Consider the following 14,160-nt stretch of genomic DNA (forward strand, 5'->3'; position numbering starts at 1 on the left):
CGTGGATGTATCAAAGCCGCTCAGTGGTGCATGAAGCCAAAAAAGCTCTTCCTGTTCCGCATCATTGGGCCCATAATCTGACCAAACGGATCAAATTCTGATAGTGAAATGAGCCACTTCGCAGAGCTCAGAAACATGCGTCCACTGATTTACAGACGTCTCTTTCACAATGTAAGTTTATGGGAAAAAGTCTAATAGCATCACCTGATGTTGTAAATATAGTTTGGCCACTTTATCAGATTGGCTTCAAAGCCCTGTGCTGTTTCTGGGGGCTTGGTAGTGAGCTTTAGTAGCAGTTGTTTCAGGCGCATGCTCATTACACAAAGCCACAAACTACAATGTCATAGTTTCCCAAATGCTCTGTTTAACATGTAAATGAGTTTTTGAGGTTTTTCGAACAGATAAAGTAGAGAAAAGGAGCATAAACTTCCTTAAATTCAGAGTCATTGGCCATCGGGAGCAGAAATCCTTAGTGACTATGTGGGCCGCTTAAGCAGCTGATTATACAAAGAGTGACTGTCCCATGTGAGGCCGAGCAACAGCTGCAGTATAAAAGTGAATATTGGACTTTACATTCAACAGGCGGACACAAACGTGAGTCCAGATTAATCATAATGTTGCTCCATTGTTGCTTGATGTGGAAATAAGCAACTGTTTGTTAACAAGTTCAACATATCAACTTAAAAGATGATATGTCATGTGTTGTTTCCTCTTAAAACTAGTAGACAGAAAATCAGTTATTGTTAGTTTATAGGATTTGACTGGGGACTTTCTATGATTAACCCTCCTGTTGTCCTCAGGTCAAGGAAGGAAGGAAGGAACGAAAGGAGTAAGGAGGGAGGGAGGAAGGAAAGGAGTAAGGAGGGAGGGAGGGAGGAAAGGAGAAAGGAAGGAAGGAAAAGAGTAAGGAGGGAGGGAGGAAGGAAAGGAGTAAGGAGGGAGGGAGGAAGGAAAGGAGTAAGGAGGGAGGGAGGGAGGAAAGGAGAAAGGAAGGAAGGAAGGAAAGGAGTAAGGAGGGAGGGAGGAAGGAAAGGAGTAAGGAGGGAGGGAGGGAGGAAGGGAGTAAGGAGAGAAGGAAGGGAGGAAGAAAAGTAGTAAGGAGGGAGGGAGGAAGGAAGGAAGGAAAGGAGTAGGGAGGGAGGAAGGAAAGGAGTAAGGACGGAAAGAAGGAGGAAGAAAAGAGGAAAGGAGCAGGGAGGGAAAGAAGGAAGGAAGGAAGGAACAGTCAAAAGAGATGGGGTCAGTTTGACCCGGGAGGACGACAGCCTAATATATCTTCATCCTCTGTGCTGTAGGCCTCTGCTGCTGTCCAAAAACCATTAAAAACACATAAGTGAGCCACATTGCTGCACTGGGTCACATGTTCAGTCACGTTTTCAGTCTCAGGAGAGTTGTTCTGTGTAAAGCAGACTTCACTCAGCATGTGCCTGAACTTGTGGGCTAGCTTGTTGTGCTACATCATGTCACAACCTCCTGATGTTGTACTACATTGTCTATTGTGACTAACTTCATCATGTTGGTTTAACTTTACCCTATTTTCCGCACTATACAGCGCACCTAAAAAGCCTTCAATTTTCTCAAAAGCTGACAGTGCGCCTTACAATCCGGTGCACCTTGTATATGGCTATTACGGTAATATTTCGTGGCTTACAAGACTTGAAACCCTCCGGCGTGTTGACGCGGCAATGCGGAGCCAATGGACTGGCTACCAGCTGATATGATACTGACAGGCAGCGTGCACCAGGAGATACAGACTCTATAAGGAGCATGATTGGTTAAGGTGGTTGTTTAAATGTATATGTGCCTTATATTGGTAGAATTAAAGCTTGTGGTAGTTATAAAATGATAAAAATCAGTTTAGAAACTAGTATTAATGACCAGAATGTATCACTTTTCTATGTTAAATAACACATTTAAGTGTTTTTACCATTATCACCATTGTATGCCTTAATAAGGGCAACACATCCTGGTGGAGACACAACTCATAAAATCCAAAATATATTAAAAATATGAGTGGAAATATTTTACTTTACGTGCTACTAGTAACATCAAATTGGGATTTTTTACATGTAATTTTCCACTCCTGCCTGTTTAAGGGTTAAAAAAAATTATAAAATAGGCCAATAAGGTGCACCTTATAATCCAGTGCGCCTTATAGTGTGGAAAATACGGTAATCAAACTGAGACAGACCTCAGCGGTAAGCTCTGTGTATATGTTTGCGTTGAGGATGCTGTTTTGGTCCGTCTGAGGTCAAACCCGTTGACCTGTGCCGACCTCAGTCAAATCTGGGGTCAAACCTCCGACTGCGTGTGTTTATAGAGTCGAGCTGAAGTATTTATGTAGGCAGCAACCTTCACGCTGAGATCCGTGTGTGTGTGTGTGTTTGTGTCTGAGAGACAGAGTGTGTTTGTTTTTACTCCTTACACAAGAAGAACAGTGTGACTCTGAAGATGCTGAAGACACAATTTAGAAAGTTTATCTGTAGCGTTAAATGATACGACATAGATTTCCCGATTTATCTCCATTTCTATAGATTTATAGCTTTTACTGAATATAGATCAGAGGTGTCAAACTCATTTTCATTCAAGGCCCAATTTGATCTCATGTGGGCCGGATTATTAAAAGGAAGGACGGACGGAAGGAAGGAAAGAAAAGGAGGAGAAGGAAGAGAATACAGGAAGGAAAGATGGAAGAAAGAAAGGGAGGAAGGAAGAGCAGATGGAAGGAAGAGAAGAGTAGACAAGAAGGATGGAAAGATGGATGGATGGAAGGAAGGAAGGAATAGAAGGGCAGATGGAAGGAAGGAAGGAAAAGAAGGGCAGATGAAAGGAAGGGTAGAAGGACAGACAGAAGGAAGGAAGGGAATAAGTACAAAAGGAAGGAAGAGAAGACAAGAAGGAAGGGAAGAAGGGCAGATAAAAGGAAGGAAGGAAAAGAAGACGGAGGAAGGGAGGTAGGAAAGACAGACGGAAGGAAGGAAGGGAAGACAGAAGGAAAAGAAGGAAGGAAGGAAGGAAGGAAGGAAGGAAGGGAGGTAGGAAGGACAGACGGAAGGAAGGAAGGGAAGACAGAAGGAAAAGAAGGAAGGAAGGAAGGAAGGAAGGAAGGAAGGGAGGTAGGAAGGACAGACGGAAGGAAGGAAGGAAGGGAAGACAAGAAGGAAAAGAAGGAAGGAAGGAAGGGAGGAAGGTAGGAAGGACAGACGGAAGGAAGGAAAGGAGGAAGAAGGAAACTGGGCCGGATTGGACCTCTCGGCGGGCCGGTTCTGGCCCTCGGGCCGCATGTTTAGCACCCCTGATATAGATGTAGTGTGCTGTTTATATAGTGCAGCAGAGAGGATGATTATTTACACAGAACACAAAACACATTCTCACCTCGTGTCTCTTGTGCAACTTTCACCGCTGGACCGTTTTAGATGGGTGTTCATTTCAGAATCACAAGAGACTCTCTGAGCTTTCTGTTATTTCCTTCTAGTCGGCCGTGGCTCACGAGGAAGAGCGGTCGTCCACCAATTGGAAGATCGGTGGTTCCTAAGATACTTAACCCCCAAATTGCTCTTATTGCTGGTTAGTTTCCCTCCTGATGAGCAGGTTGGCAGCAATGTAGTAGCCCCTGCCATTCCTTCTTTCTTTCCCTCCTTCCGTCCTCCCTCCTTTCCTTTCTCTCCCTTCCTTCTTTCCTCTGTCCTTCTTTCCTCCCTTCCTCTTTTCCTTTCTCCCTCCTTCCTTCTTTCCTCCCTCCCTATTACCTTCCTTCCTCCGTCCTTCCTTCCTTCCTTCCTTCCTCTTTTCCTCCCTCCCTATTACCTCCCTTCCTCCGTCCTTCTTTCCTTCCTTCCTGTTTTCCTTTCTCCCTCCCTCCCTCTTTCCTTCTTTCCTCCCTCCCTACTTCTTTCCTTCTTTCCTCCCTCCCTACTACCTCCCTCCTTTCCTTCCTCTCCCTTCCTTCTTTCCTTCCTCCCTCCCTCCCTCCTTCCTTTTTTCCACCATCCCTATTACCTCCCTTCCTTCTTTCTTTCCCTCCGTCCTCCCTCCTTTCCTTTCTCCCCTCTGTCCTTCTTTCCTTTCTCCCTCCCTCCCTCCTTTCCTTCCTCTGTCCTTCCTCCCTCCCTCCTTCCTTCTTTCCTCTGTCCTTCTTTCCTTCCTTCCTCTCTAATTTCCTTCCTTCTTCCTTCCTCCCTCCCTCCCTCTTTTCTTTCCTTCTTCCTCCCTTCCTTCCTTGACTCGAGGACAACAGGAGGATTAAGAGCGAGCACTGACTTCTGAAGTTTGAATAGTAATAGAAGAAGAAATTTGAGATCCGTTTGTAGAACACCAGAAGCAGGAAACAAACCAAAATGTGTTCAGCTGGATAAACAGTTCAAGTTTCTCCTCTTGGGTTTCTCAACAGTCATTACGGGAAATGAAGCCACGCATTAAAGTAGTAAAAAGAAGAAGCAGGTACAGTTTAGAGGCTTTACCAGTAAACTAAGATGACAGCACCTGCTCAGGAAGCGACCAGCGTGATGAAGTGATGTCACTGCATGGCTGGCGTGTTTGTGTCTGCCGTTTGCTGCTGCAGGTCTGCAGGGCTGCAGGATGTGGACTCGGGTCGTCTGCAGTTTTTGGGGATGTGGTTTGTCAGCGCTCCTCCACCCGTTTGATGTGGAAGGGAGACACATTAGCAGATTGAGGGTTAGCTACTCTACTATGGCATCTCCTCTGGTATGTGAGTCAGCCCCTTTTTCCCAGAACCCGCCACAGGCCACATGTGTTTTCTCCTCCAGATTTAACACTAATAACCTGCTCGCTGTGTGACACCGCAGCAGCAGGACCTGCGTTTAACACGACCGCCGCCGCCGCCACCGCCGCTGATCGCTCCAGCAGCTGCAGCAGCTTCGAACAAGGTCTGACCTCTGAGTGCAGCAGCGGGAAGTTCATCGGCTCGAGTGTTTCTATATCACACTGAATGACCTGCATTAGACCCCCAACTCAAGACCCCACAGTTAAAAAGAGCACTACACTAAACATCTATGTTTCCAGTTGCTTTTTTATGGGCTTCTTAGTTCTTTTTATTGTGTGTTTGTGCCGTAGTCGTCCATCCTTTGTCTTGTATCCAACCTGTCTTTGTTTAAATGTTTGTCTGCTTTTTTTTTTTTTGGAGACTACAAATTATAAACAGACAAAACAAACAGAAACAGACTTAAAAAAAGCAAAGAACGAACTAAAACAAAACACATTAATACATTTATTAACCTTTGTGTCGTCTTCCCGGGTCTGTTTTGTCTGTTCCTTCTTTCCGTCTGTACTTCCTCCTTTCCTCCCTTCTTTCTTTCCTCCCTTCCTTCCTTCCTTCCTTCTTTCCACCCTCCCTCCTTCTTTCCTTCCTCCCTCCCTCCTTCCTTCCTTCCTTCCTTCTTTCCACCCTCCTTCCTTCCTCCCTTCCTTCTTTCCTCTGTCCTACCTTCCTCCGTCCCTCCTTTCCTTCCTTCCTTCCTTTTCTCTTTCCTCCCTCCTTCTCTCTTTCATTAATAAACCTGATGCATACTTCCTTCCTCTTTTCTTTCTCCCTCCCCCCTTTTCTTCCCTTCTTTCCTTGGTTCCTTCCTTCCTTCCTTGACTTGAGGACAACAGGAGGGTTAAAAAAGAAAAATAGATTTTTTTTTTACTCATATGCGTAAAAACACACACCTTTATTTGTTGTTGTCTTTCCATCTACTATGCAAGTGTTATCCTCCACTGTCCTGACTGTTCATAAAGCATAAGTTATAACTAATCACCCAATTCTCTGTTAGACCCTTTTAGCCAGCTTTACGTGTTATCATAGGTTTTACACAAGGACTACAGATGCAAATGAGCAGTTTTACTATTATCCAGCATGTTTACAGAGATGTTTAAATATCGATGTTCATCAATGTGCACCGTCCCTATCCAAAAATAAAGTATTTATTATTTATTATTATTAAATGATGGTCAGTAAGCATTATTCAAAGATGATGGGGAAGACAGGAAGGATGGCAGATGGAGAGAAACTGCAGACACAGAGAAACTGGTGTTAAGAAAAAGCACATTACTGGCAAAAAAAGTAAAAAGACTCAACAAGGACTAAATGCGTGCCTCTAACTGCAAAAACAGAGTGTGAGATCTAAGGATGAGGTGTTTGCAGAACCAGGTATAGATATATTTATATATATGGGGGGGGCTAATCAGGATTTATGGCAGCTGGTACCCTGACACCTAAACACATGTCTTCACTTCTGCAGTCATGCATTAACACACAAGGAAGGGCAGAGAGAAAGAAAGAGAGCAGACTAGGAGGTAGAAGTAGAGAGTGGGGGGGGGGGGGGGGGTTATGACACTTTCTCAGTTTTCAGTCTGGGTCGTGTGTGTAATGTGAAACGGCTCCACACGGCGAGGAGTCACCTGAACATGTAAGAAACCAGACAGAGAGACTTTACAAAGATGTGAGAGAGTAGAAGAAGCCGTGTCATCCTCCCGGGTCAAATTGACTCTGTCTGTTTTGACTGTTCCTTCCTTCCTTCCTTCCTTCTTCTGTCTTTCCTCCCTCCTTCTCTTTCTTTCCTCCCTCTACATTCCTCCCTTCTTTCCTCTGTCCTTCTTTCCTTCCTTCCTCTTTTCCTTTATCTATCCTTCCTTCCTTCCACCTTTCCTCCCTCCTTCTCTTTTTCCTCCCCCTACCTTCCTCCCTTCCTCTTTTCCTTTATCCTTCCTTCCTTCCTCCTTCTCTCTTTCTTCCCTCCCCCTACCTTCTTTCCTGTCCTTCCTTCCTTCCTTCCTCCCTCCCTCCTTCTCTCTTTCTCCTTCCTTCCTTTGTTCCTTCATTCGTTCGTTCGTTCCTCCCTCCCTCCCTCCTTCTCTCTTTCTCCTTCCTTCCTTTCCTTCTTCCTCCCTCCCTCCTTTCTTGACTTGAGGACAACAGGAGGGTTAATGATTTAGTCATGTAGCTTTTCATGCTATTTGTTTAAAAAGCATTTCCTTCCATTGAAAAATAGACAAAGGCAAAGTGCTGCTGAAATGCTGAAATGTTAAAATTGATGTTTCAGTGGCTGCCCAGACAGTACGAGGACATTACATGAAGTCAACTCCAACTGACGATGTCCAAGAAGAAAAACATTGCTCAGAAAAAAAAAGAAAAACTTGGGTCAGTTTGTTTGGATGCGATGGGGTTCAGCGTGACATGGACAGGACACAACGCAGTGCTGACAGTGAACTATGGAGGTGGGAGCGTTGCTGATGTGGAGCTACTGGAGTGCAGAAGGTTTAGAGGAGATGACATTTATAGATGGCACTATCAATGCACTTTTAATACCGGGAGTCATCTGTTTAATATCCAGATAAACACATGACTCCCAGTCTCAAGACGGTTGGCAGGGAAGTCATTTTCCAACATGACAATGATCCCAAAGACTCTGCAAAAATCACGCAAGAGCTTTTAAAGAAAGAAAGAAAGAAAAAAAAGAGTCACTACGACCTGGCCAAGTATGTTCTCTGACCTGAATCCAACAGAACATATTTGGGGCATTTTAAAGCGGAAGGTAGATTAACAAAGAGCAGCTGAAATGAATCATGTGTGAAGAGTGGAAAAAAGGACAACATCTTCTCACAGATTTATCCTAGACTGGTATCATCCAGCAAATCGGTCATCATAAACAAAGACAGGTGGAAGAAAATATAAGAAAATGATAGAAAGTAGTGTCACTAATAAAGGAATGAAGGTTTGAGTCAGTTCAGGCTTAAAAAAGGAGCTTCGTTATAGTTTAATTAGTCATACGTTGTGTTTCTTTTTTTCACCTTTGGGTCGTCCTCCTGGGTCAAATTGACCCCGTCTGTTTTGACTGTTCCTTCCTTCCTTCTTTCCTCTGTACTTCTTTCCTTCCTTCCTCCATCCCCCTAACTTCCTTCCTCCCTCCTTCTCTCTTTCTTTCCTCCCCCTACCTTCCTCCCTTCCTTCTTTCCTCTGTCCTTCTTTCCTTCCTTCCTCCATCCCCCTAACTTCCTTCCTTCCTGGTCAACAGAAAGCGCCATTTTTAAAACCCAGCAGAAGAACGCAATGATTGAAACTGTTGCAGAATGATTAGGTCACCTCCAGAGTTTGGTGGGTCCTATCAAGGTCCGACTCTGCAATGGAGACACAATGGCCGAGAGGAAGTTCCCGCCTCCTAAATTGTACCCAAACTTCTTTAATGGAAACAGGACTAAGTCTTCTTACTGGTTTCTCTACTTTCCTCAATCCTGGAGTTGATAAAACATCTGAACTGTGAAACTTGCCCCAAAGGACTTCTCTGCACAACTGCACAATATATTTACAATATGTATTAGTTTTTATAAATACAAAATGTTTTGAGCTACATCAGAGAAACATGTGCATTGCTTTGTGATGCTCAATAAATCTGCATCAGAGAGAAGAAAACACATCTGACAGTTAAATTTCCTGTTGATTCACCATCTGAGCGTTTTATTTGAGGCCCTGCTGTGTGTCTTAGAAAGATAAATCCATAACTTCCTGTATTGTTTGAGCCTCAGTTGTGTGCGTGTGTGTGTGTGTGTGTGTGTGCATGTGTGTGTGTGCTTTTTTTTGGTATAAACACTCACCATCCTTGTCGAGTTAGAGCAAATCTCAGTCCTAATGAGGCAAAGGTTTGAGTTCAGCTGTCCACAATGGATAGAAGTCAATGTGATGTCTTAACAAGGGTAGTCAAACATCTGTGTGTGTGTGTGTGTGTGTGTGTGTGTGTGTGTGTGTGTGTGTGTGTGTGTGTGTGTGTGTGTACCTCCAGGTTGCTGGTCGGAGCTCCCTTTGAATCCACCGGGCAGCAGCAGACCGGTGATGTGTACAGATGTCCGCTGGATACCAGAAGGTCTGCAAACTGCAGCCGACTCAACCTGGGTGAGAAACGTATCCGATCCAGGTGTTCGCAGGCGGGGAGTTCCAGTCCTCTGAAATGAAGCCAATGCGGAAGTAATTTAGAGCTGCATTCTATCAAAAGGCCACCAGGGGGCGACCGTCTCTATACAAGTCAATGGAGAATTCACCAACTTCTCACTTGATTTCTAACCTCAGTAAACGTTTTCAAAATGTGTTTATGGTCTCAATCGCTAGTTTAAAGCCTTCTTCAATGCAGTATGATGTTCATTTGGGACATTTTGGCCTCCCTGATTTTATATTTGATGATAAAGCAGGGTATGCATTAGGGCGTGGCTACGTCCTGATTGACAGGTTGATTGACCAATGTCCTCGAGATCCAGCCCTCGCAACCATAGCAACCTCCCCGCTCCGCCCATGACCCCGTCTCATGCCCATATAAGTAGAATCCGTGTTTTTATTTTTCCCAGCATGCACCTGAAATGTTCAAGATGATTCGAAACTATTGGCTTCCGAGCAGCAGTCCACAAACCAATGGGTGATGTCACGGATGTTAAGTCCATTTCTTTTATACAGTCTATGGTCCCACGTATGATCACACGTTCGTCAGCACATCTTTGACAGGTGTTCGTACTGAAGCCTTACATGATGCAACAGAGATCAAAGTAACAAGGGTTTTGGATCTCTCTCTTCATGGAGGTTTTTTATCGTGAGGCCAGAGAGCCAGTTCACCCTCATGGCAACTGCAACATATATCCAACATGCTGTCTTAATAACAACGGTGTCTTAAAGGATAAAGCTGCCAATCTCCAACGTTTTTCTTATTATCAACAGATCTACTCCACTAGTATTGCGTGTGTGTATCCAAAGCCTGATATACATCTTCTTCCTCTGTGCTGTAGACCTCTGCCGTTGTTTTCCATAAACTATTTAAAGCACAAAGACTCATGCTACATGTCACAACCTCTTGAGTTTGTACTGAAGTCCTTTGAGAAGTTGTGATACGTACGAGACTTTTCTACTAGGGCTGGGCAATAAATCCATATTATATCGATATTGTGATATTTTATAGATATCGTCTTAGACTTTGAATATCGTAATATGGACTAAGTGTTGTTCTTTTCCTACTTTTAAAGGCTGTATTACAGTAGTCATTAAATCCACATTTCAGATGATTATCAAAAATCTCATTGCGTAAATATTTTATGAAAGCACGGATAGTAATCCCTACAATACTGTCAAAATATCTATATCAGGGCATTAGAAATATCGTGATATTTGATTCTGCTCATATTGCTCACAAACTAAAGTCACCACTCTCTCCAGGAACAAAGCAACATGTGACCCAGAGCAGCACTGTGGTTCATTTACATGTTTTTAATACTTTTACAGCACAGAGGCATAAGATATATCAGGGTTAGGACACTTGTTAGTAGATCAATTATATTTAGGGATGCTCGATATTGACTTTTCTGCCGTTATCCGATATTCCCCAACTCTTAATTTCCTATACCGATATATGCATAGGAACATATCTCCTATTATGGAATTAACACATTATGCCTAATTTTATTGTGATGCTCCACTGGATGCAAACATAAATGCAACATGGCTTTCCACGTGTAAACACTGTCTGTGCTAAATAAGAGAACAACTTCAACTTAAGTTATGAAAAAAAGTGCCAATATGTCACTGCCATATTTATTATGTTACTCTGCAGTCATTGCAAATTTAGTATGAGTAAGACTCACTTGGAAATAGTTCCAAACCACAGACATAAGCCCCGTTTCTGGAGGCGGGAAGAAGTCCTCTCCGTCACTCCTCTCAGCTGTTGTGTCTCCAGAAGAGTAGCACTCTGATAGGACCCACCGGACTATGGCGGTGACGTCACAGAGGAGACTCGCCGAAAACATAACAGAGAAAATGTCAACGAGGAGGTAAACCTCGTTCCTGTTTGTGTGTTTGTGTACACGGCGGTGGACGCTATGAACTTGTTAGCCGCGGTTAGCAACGGTTAGCGAAGGTTAGCAACACGCGAGTCTAGCATTTTGTTGTTGTTTAACGTCATCAAACGCGCGCCGGTAAACGTTCCATGCTGCGTTCAGGCAGGCTCGGAAATTCTATAGCGTACAGAACAAACATCGGTTAAAAAAACGATAATATCGGCATCCCTAATTATATTTGATGTTTATCTTGAATAATTAAATGCATCTGCTGTATTTATGATACAGTCAGCAGGGACTCTCACTTCACATCTACACTCTGTCATACTCTGTGATTAACTCTGTGATTCTTGTGACTGTGATCAGGGAAACTATCTCTAGACAATGTGTCTGAGAGGAAAGACGAGATGAAGCTGGGAATGTCGCTGACCTCCAATCCCAGAGACAACAGCTTTGTGGTGAGTCACAAGTGTGATGGCCTCAAGGCCTATGACCTATTTATTGGTTCCTTGGGAAGTGGCTCATTAGGAGAGATGGCAAACACCTGCTCCTTTATAATTAGAGGGCTGAGTATTCAGTCTCTCTCTATCCTCTCAGTTGGTTTGATCTTGAGTTATTTTGGGTTTGTTTTTTTTGTCTTGCACCTACACACATTTACACACCCATACACTTTTATTTTCCTAGTTTTAAAAAGTCATTTGTTGTGTCCATATTTTGTTCTACCACACAAAGCACACAGAGTATCAATATAGTGTTCATACGGGTCAGTGTTTTACTGACAAGCTGATGCAAGCTATAAATTATCACCTAATTCTGTATTAGACCTTTTTAGCCAACTTCATTCCACCTTATTATCACAGGTTTTACATATATTTATGGAAGTTATGGTCAATAGCCCTCATTTAAATTAAATTATACGTCATTTTTGAGTTACAGAGAGCTTAACAAGCTTATGTTTTTTAATGTAAAATCAGAATCTGAAAAAGTAATGTATTGTGCAGTAAAAATTACAAAACTTCTCTCTGAAATTAGTCCAACATAATTTGAATTTCACTTTTCATACAGGTTTGCACAAGTCAATTAAAAGACAGAGCAAATGTCCTCGAGTCAATTTTGACCCAATATAGAACAACAGGAGGGATAAGACAGTACAAATGTGACTAATGACTAATGCACATGGGAAATAGATTCAATAAAAATGTAATAAAACCAGTAAAATAGATTTTTAATCCTGTAAAATAGATAAATGACAGTTACAAACAGGCTAAAATAAGTAGGTGAGAGGTAATGAAACGTTTTACAACACAAGATGAAAACATGACGGACTTATAACAGTCTGATTAAAACCAGGCTGAAAAGGTTTTATGTTTAAAAGATATCCATCCGTGTCAGACTGTTCCAACTAAAACTAAAAAATGTCTCACCAAACCTTTTTGTCCTGCGCTTTTGGAACGACGGTAAAAACTCCAGAGGACCTGAGAGTCCCGAGGCCAGATTCATAAAACTCTCTGAAGATTTATGACTAAAACTATGTCTGCACAAAGACAGAAATATGCATACACATTCTTTTCTTAAGATTTATAAAGCCGTGTGTGTGTATGTATGGCTCTGTTTTATAAATCATTGAGTCATTGAGGAATGAGGAGCTTCATTTCCCATTCCCATGATTAGCCATGAATGAGTGAAGACAGCCTCAATCAGTAGCTTTTATATCAATTCAGGCTGCTCCACCAGTCTGTACACCTGTCAATAAATCAAACAGGAAACAATAAGGGACATTTCACCATCAGCGAGGTTCATATTTACAACATCTGTATCATTAATTCATCACATAGCTCTGTAAACCACCAATGATTAGGGTTAGGGCACTCATATCTAAACTTTATAAGGTGCAAGGCAAGGAAAGCTTTATTTATATACAGCATTACATACACAATGGTGACTCAATGTGCTTTATATAAAACAAACATTTAAACAGTAAGAATTGGAAATAAAAAACATACAATCAAGCAATTTGATAAATAAATTAAAAAAAACAAACAAACATTAAAACATACAATTAACTTCCCTACCCCACTAATAATAATAAAAAATAAAATAAATAAAAAATAAAACCCAATAACCAAACATTAAAATATACAATTATCTTCCTTCTTCCTCCCTCCTTACTCCTTTCCTTCCTTCCTCCCTCCCTCCTTACTCCTTTCTTTCCTTCCTTCCTTCCCTACTTCCTTCCTTATTCCTTCCTTCCTCTTCTCCCTCCCTCCTTACTCCCTTCCTTCCGTCCTTCCTCTCCTCCCTCCCTCCTTACTCCCTTCCTTCCGTCCTTCCTCTTCTCCCTCCCTCCTTACTCCCTTCCTTCCTTCCTCTCCTCCCTCCCTCCTTACTCCCTTCCTTCCTTCTTTCCTTCCTTCCTTCCTCCCTCCTTACTCCTTTTCTTTCTTTCTTTCCATTTTTTGAATGGGAGTCACTTTCTTTAAAGACAAGTCAAATTCATATGAGAACTGGCAGTTAACCAATATAATGACTTTGAACCTGTTGTCCTCCCGGGTCAAACTGACCCCATCTCTTTTGACTGTTCCTTCCTTCCTTCCTTCCTTCCTTCCTTCCTTCCTTCCTTCCTTCCTTCCTTCCTTCCTTCCTTCCTTCCTTCCTTCCTTCCTCTCCTCCTTCCCTCCTTACTCCTTCCTCCCTCCCTACTCCTTTCTCCCTTCCTTCTCTCCTTATTTCCTTCGTCCCTCCCTCCTTACGCCTTTCCTTCCTTCCTTCCTTCCTCTCCTCCCTCCCTCCTTACTCCCTTCCTTCCGTCCTTCCTCTCCTCCCTCCCTCCTTACTCCCTTCCTTCCTTCCTTCCTTCCTTCCATCCTTCCTCTTCTCCCTCCCTTCCTTCCTTCTTTCCTTCCTTCCTTCCTCCCTCCTTACTCCTTTTCTTTCTTTCTTTCCATTTTTTGAATGGGAGTCACTTTCTAGACAAGTCTAATCCATATGAGAACTGTCAGGTAACCAGTATAATGACTTTAGGCTGAGCTCCTTTTACTTGTCTTCATCTTGGTCCGACTTCTGAAGCAGTATTAATGGATCAAAGCGGACTATAAACACAACATTGTCATATTATCACCTTATAAAGTTGATCATATGTTAACCTGCAGAAACACAGCAGCAACCTGATCGTCCCTGTGAAGGTAGAGTACGCTACGGTCGCTTTAACAGCTGCTGCTTCTACTGGAAACTCTGACACTAAACCAGGAAGTCTGTTAACCCTCCCGACTGTTCCTTCTGTCCTTCCTTCCTTCCTTCCTTCCTCCTCCCTTCATTACTCCCTACTCCTTTCCTTCCTTCCTTCATTACTCCCTC

At 42.9% G+C, this 14,160-nt stretch overlaps 2 protein-coding genes across 2 annotated transcripts in view; one reads left to right on the top strand and one right to left on the bottom strand.

The window, feature by feature from the left end:
• The window catches only part of LOC128358610 (40S ribosomal protein S17), a 554,334-nt gene that overhangs the window by 203,015 nt on the left and 337,159 nt on the right, over positions 1-14,160 (bottom strand). The window lies entirely within an intron of this gene.
• The window catches only part of itga11b (integrin, alpha 11b), an 87,982-nt gene that overhangs the window by 24,398 nt on the left and 49,424 nt on the right, over positions 1-14,160 (top strand). The window contains exons 3-4 of the mRNA XM_053319441.1: positions 8,778-8,887; positions 11,173-11,264. Of these exons, the coding sequence (XP_053175416.1) occupies positions 8,778-8,887; positions 11,173-11,264 (202 nt within the window). The remainder of the gene's footprint in view (positions 1-8,777; positions 8,888-11,172; positions 11,265-14,160) is intronic.

This window comes from Scomber japonicus, chromosome 5 (assembly GCF_027409825.1).
Source record: "Scomber japonicus isolate fScoJap1 chromosome 5, fScoJap1.pri, whole genome shotgun sequence".
Classification (NCBI taxonomy): domain Eukaryota; kingdom Metazoa; phylum Chordata; class Actinopteri; order Scombriformes; family Scombridae; genus Scomber; species Scomber japonicus.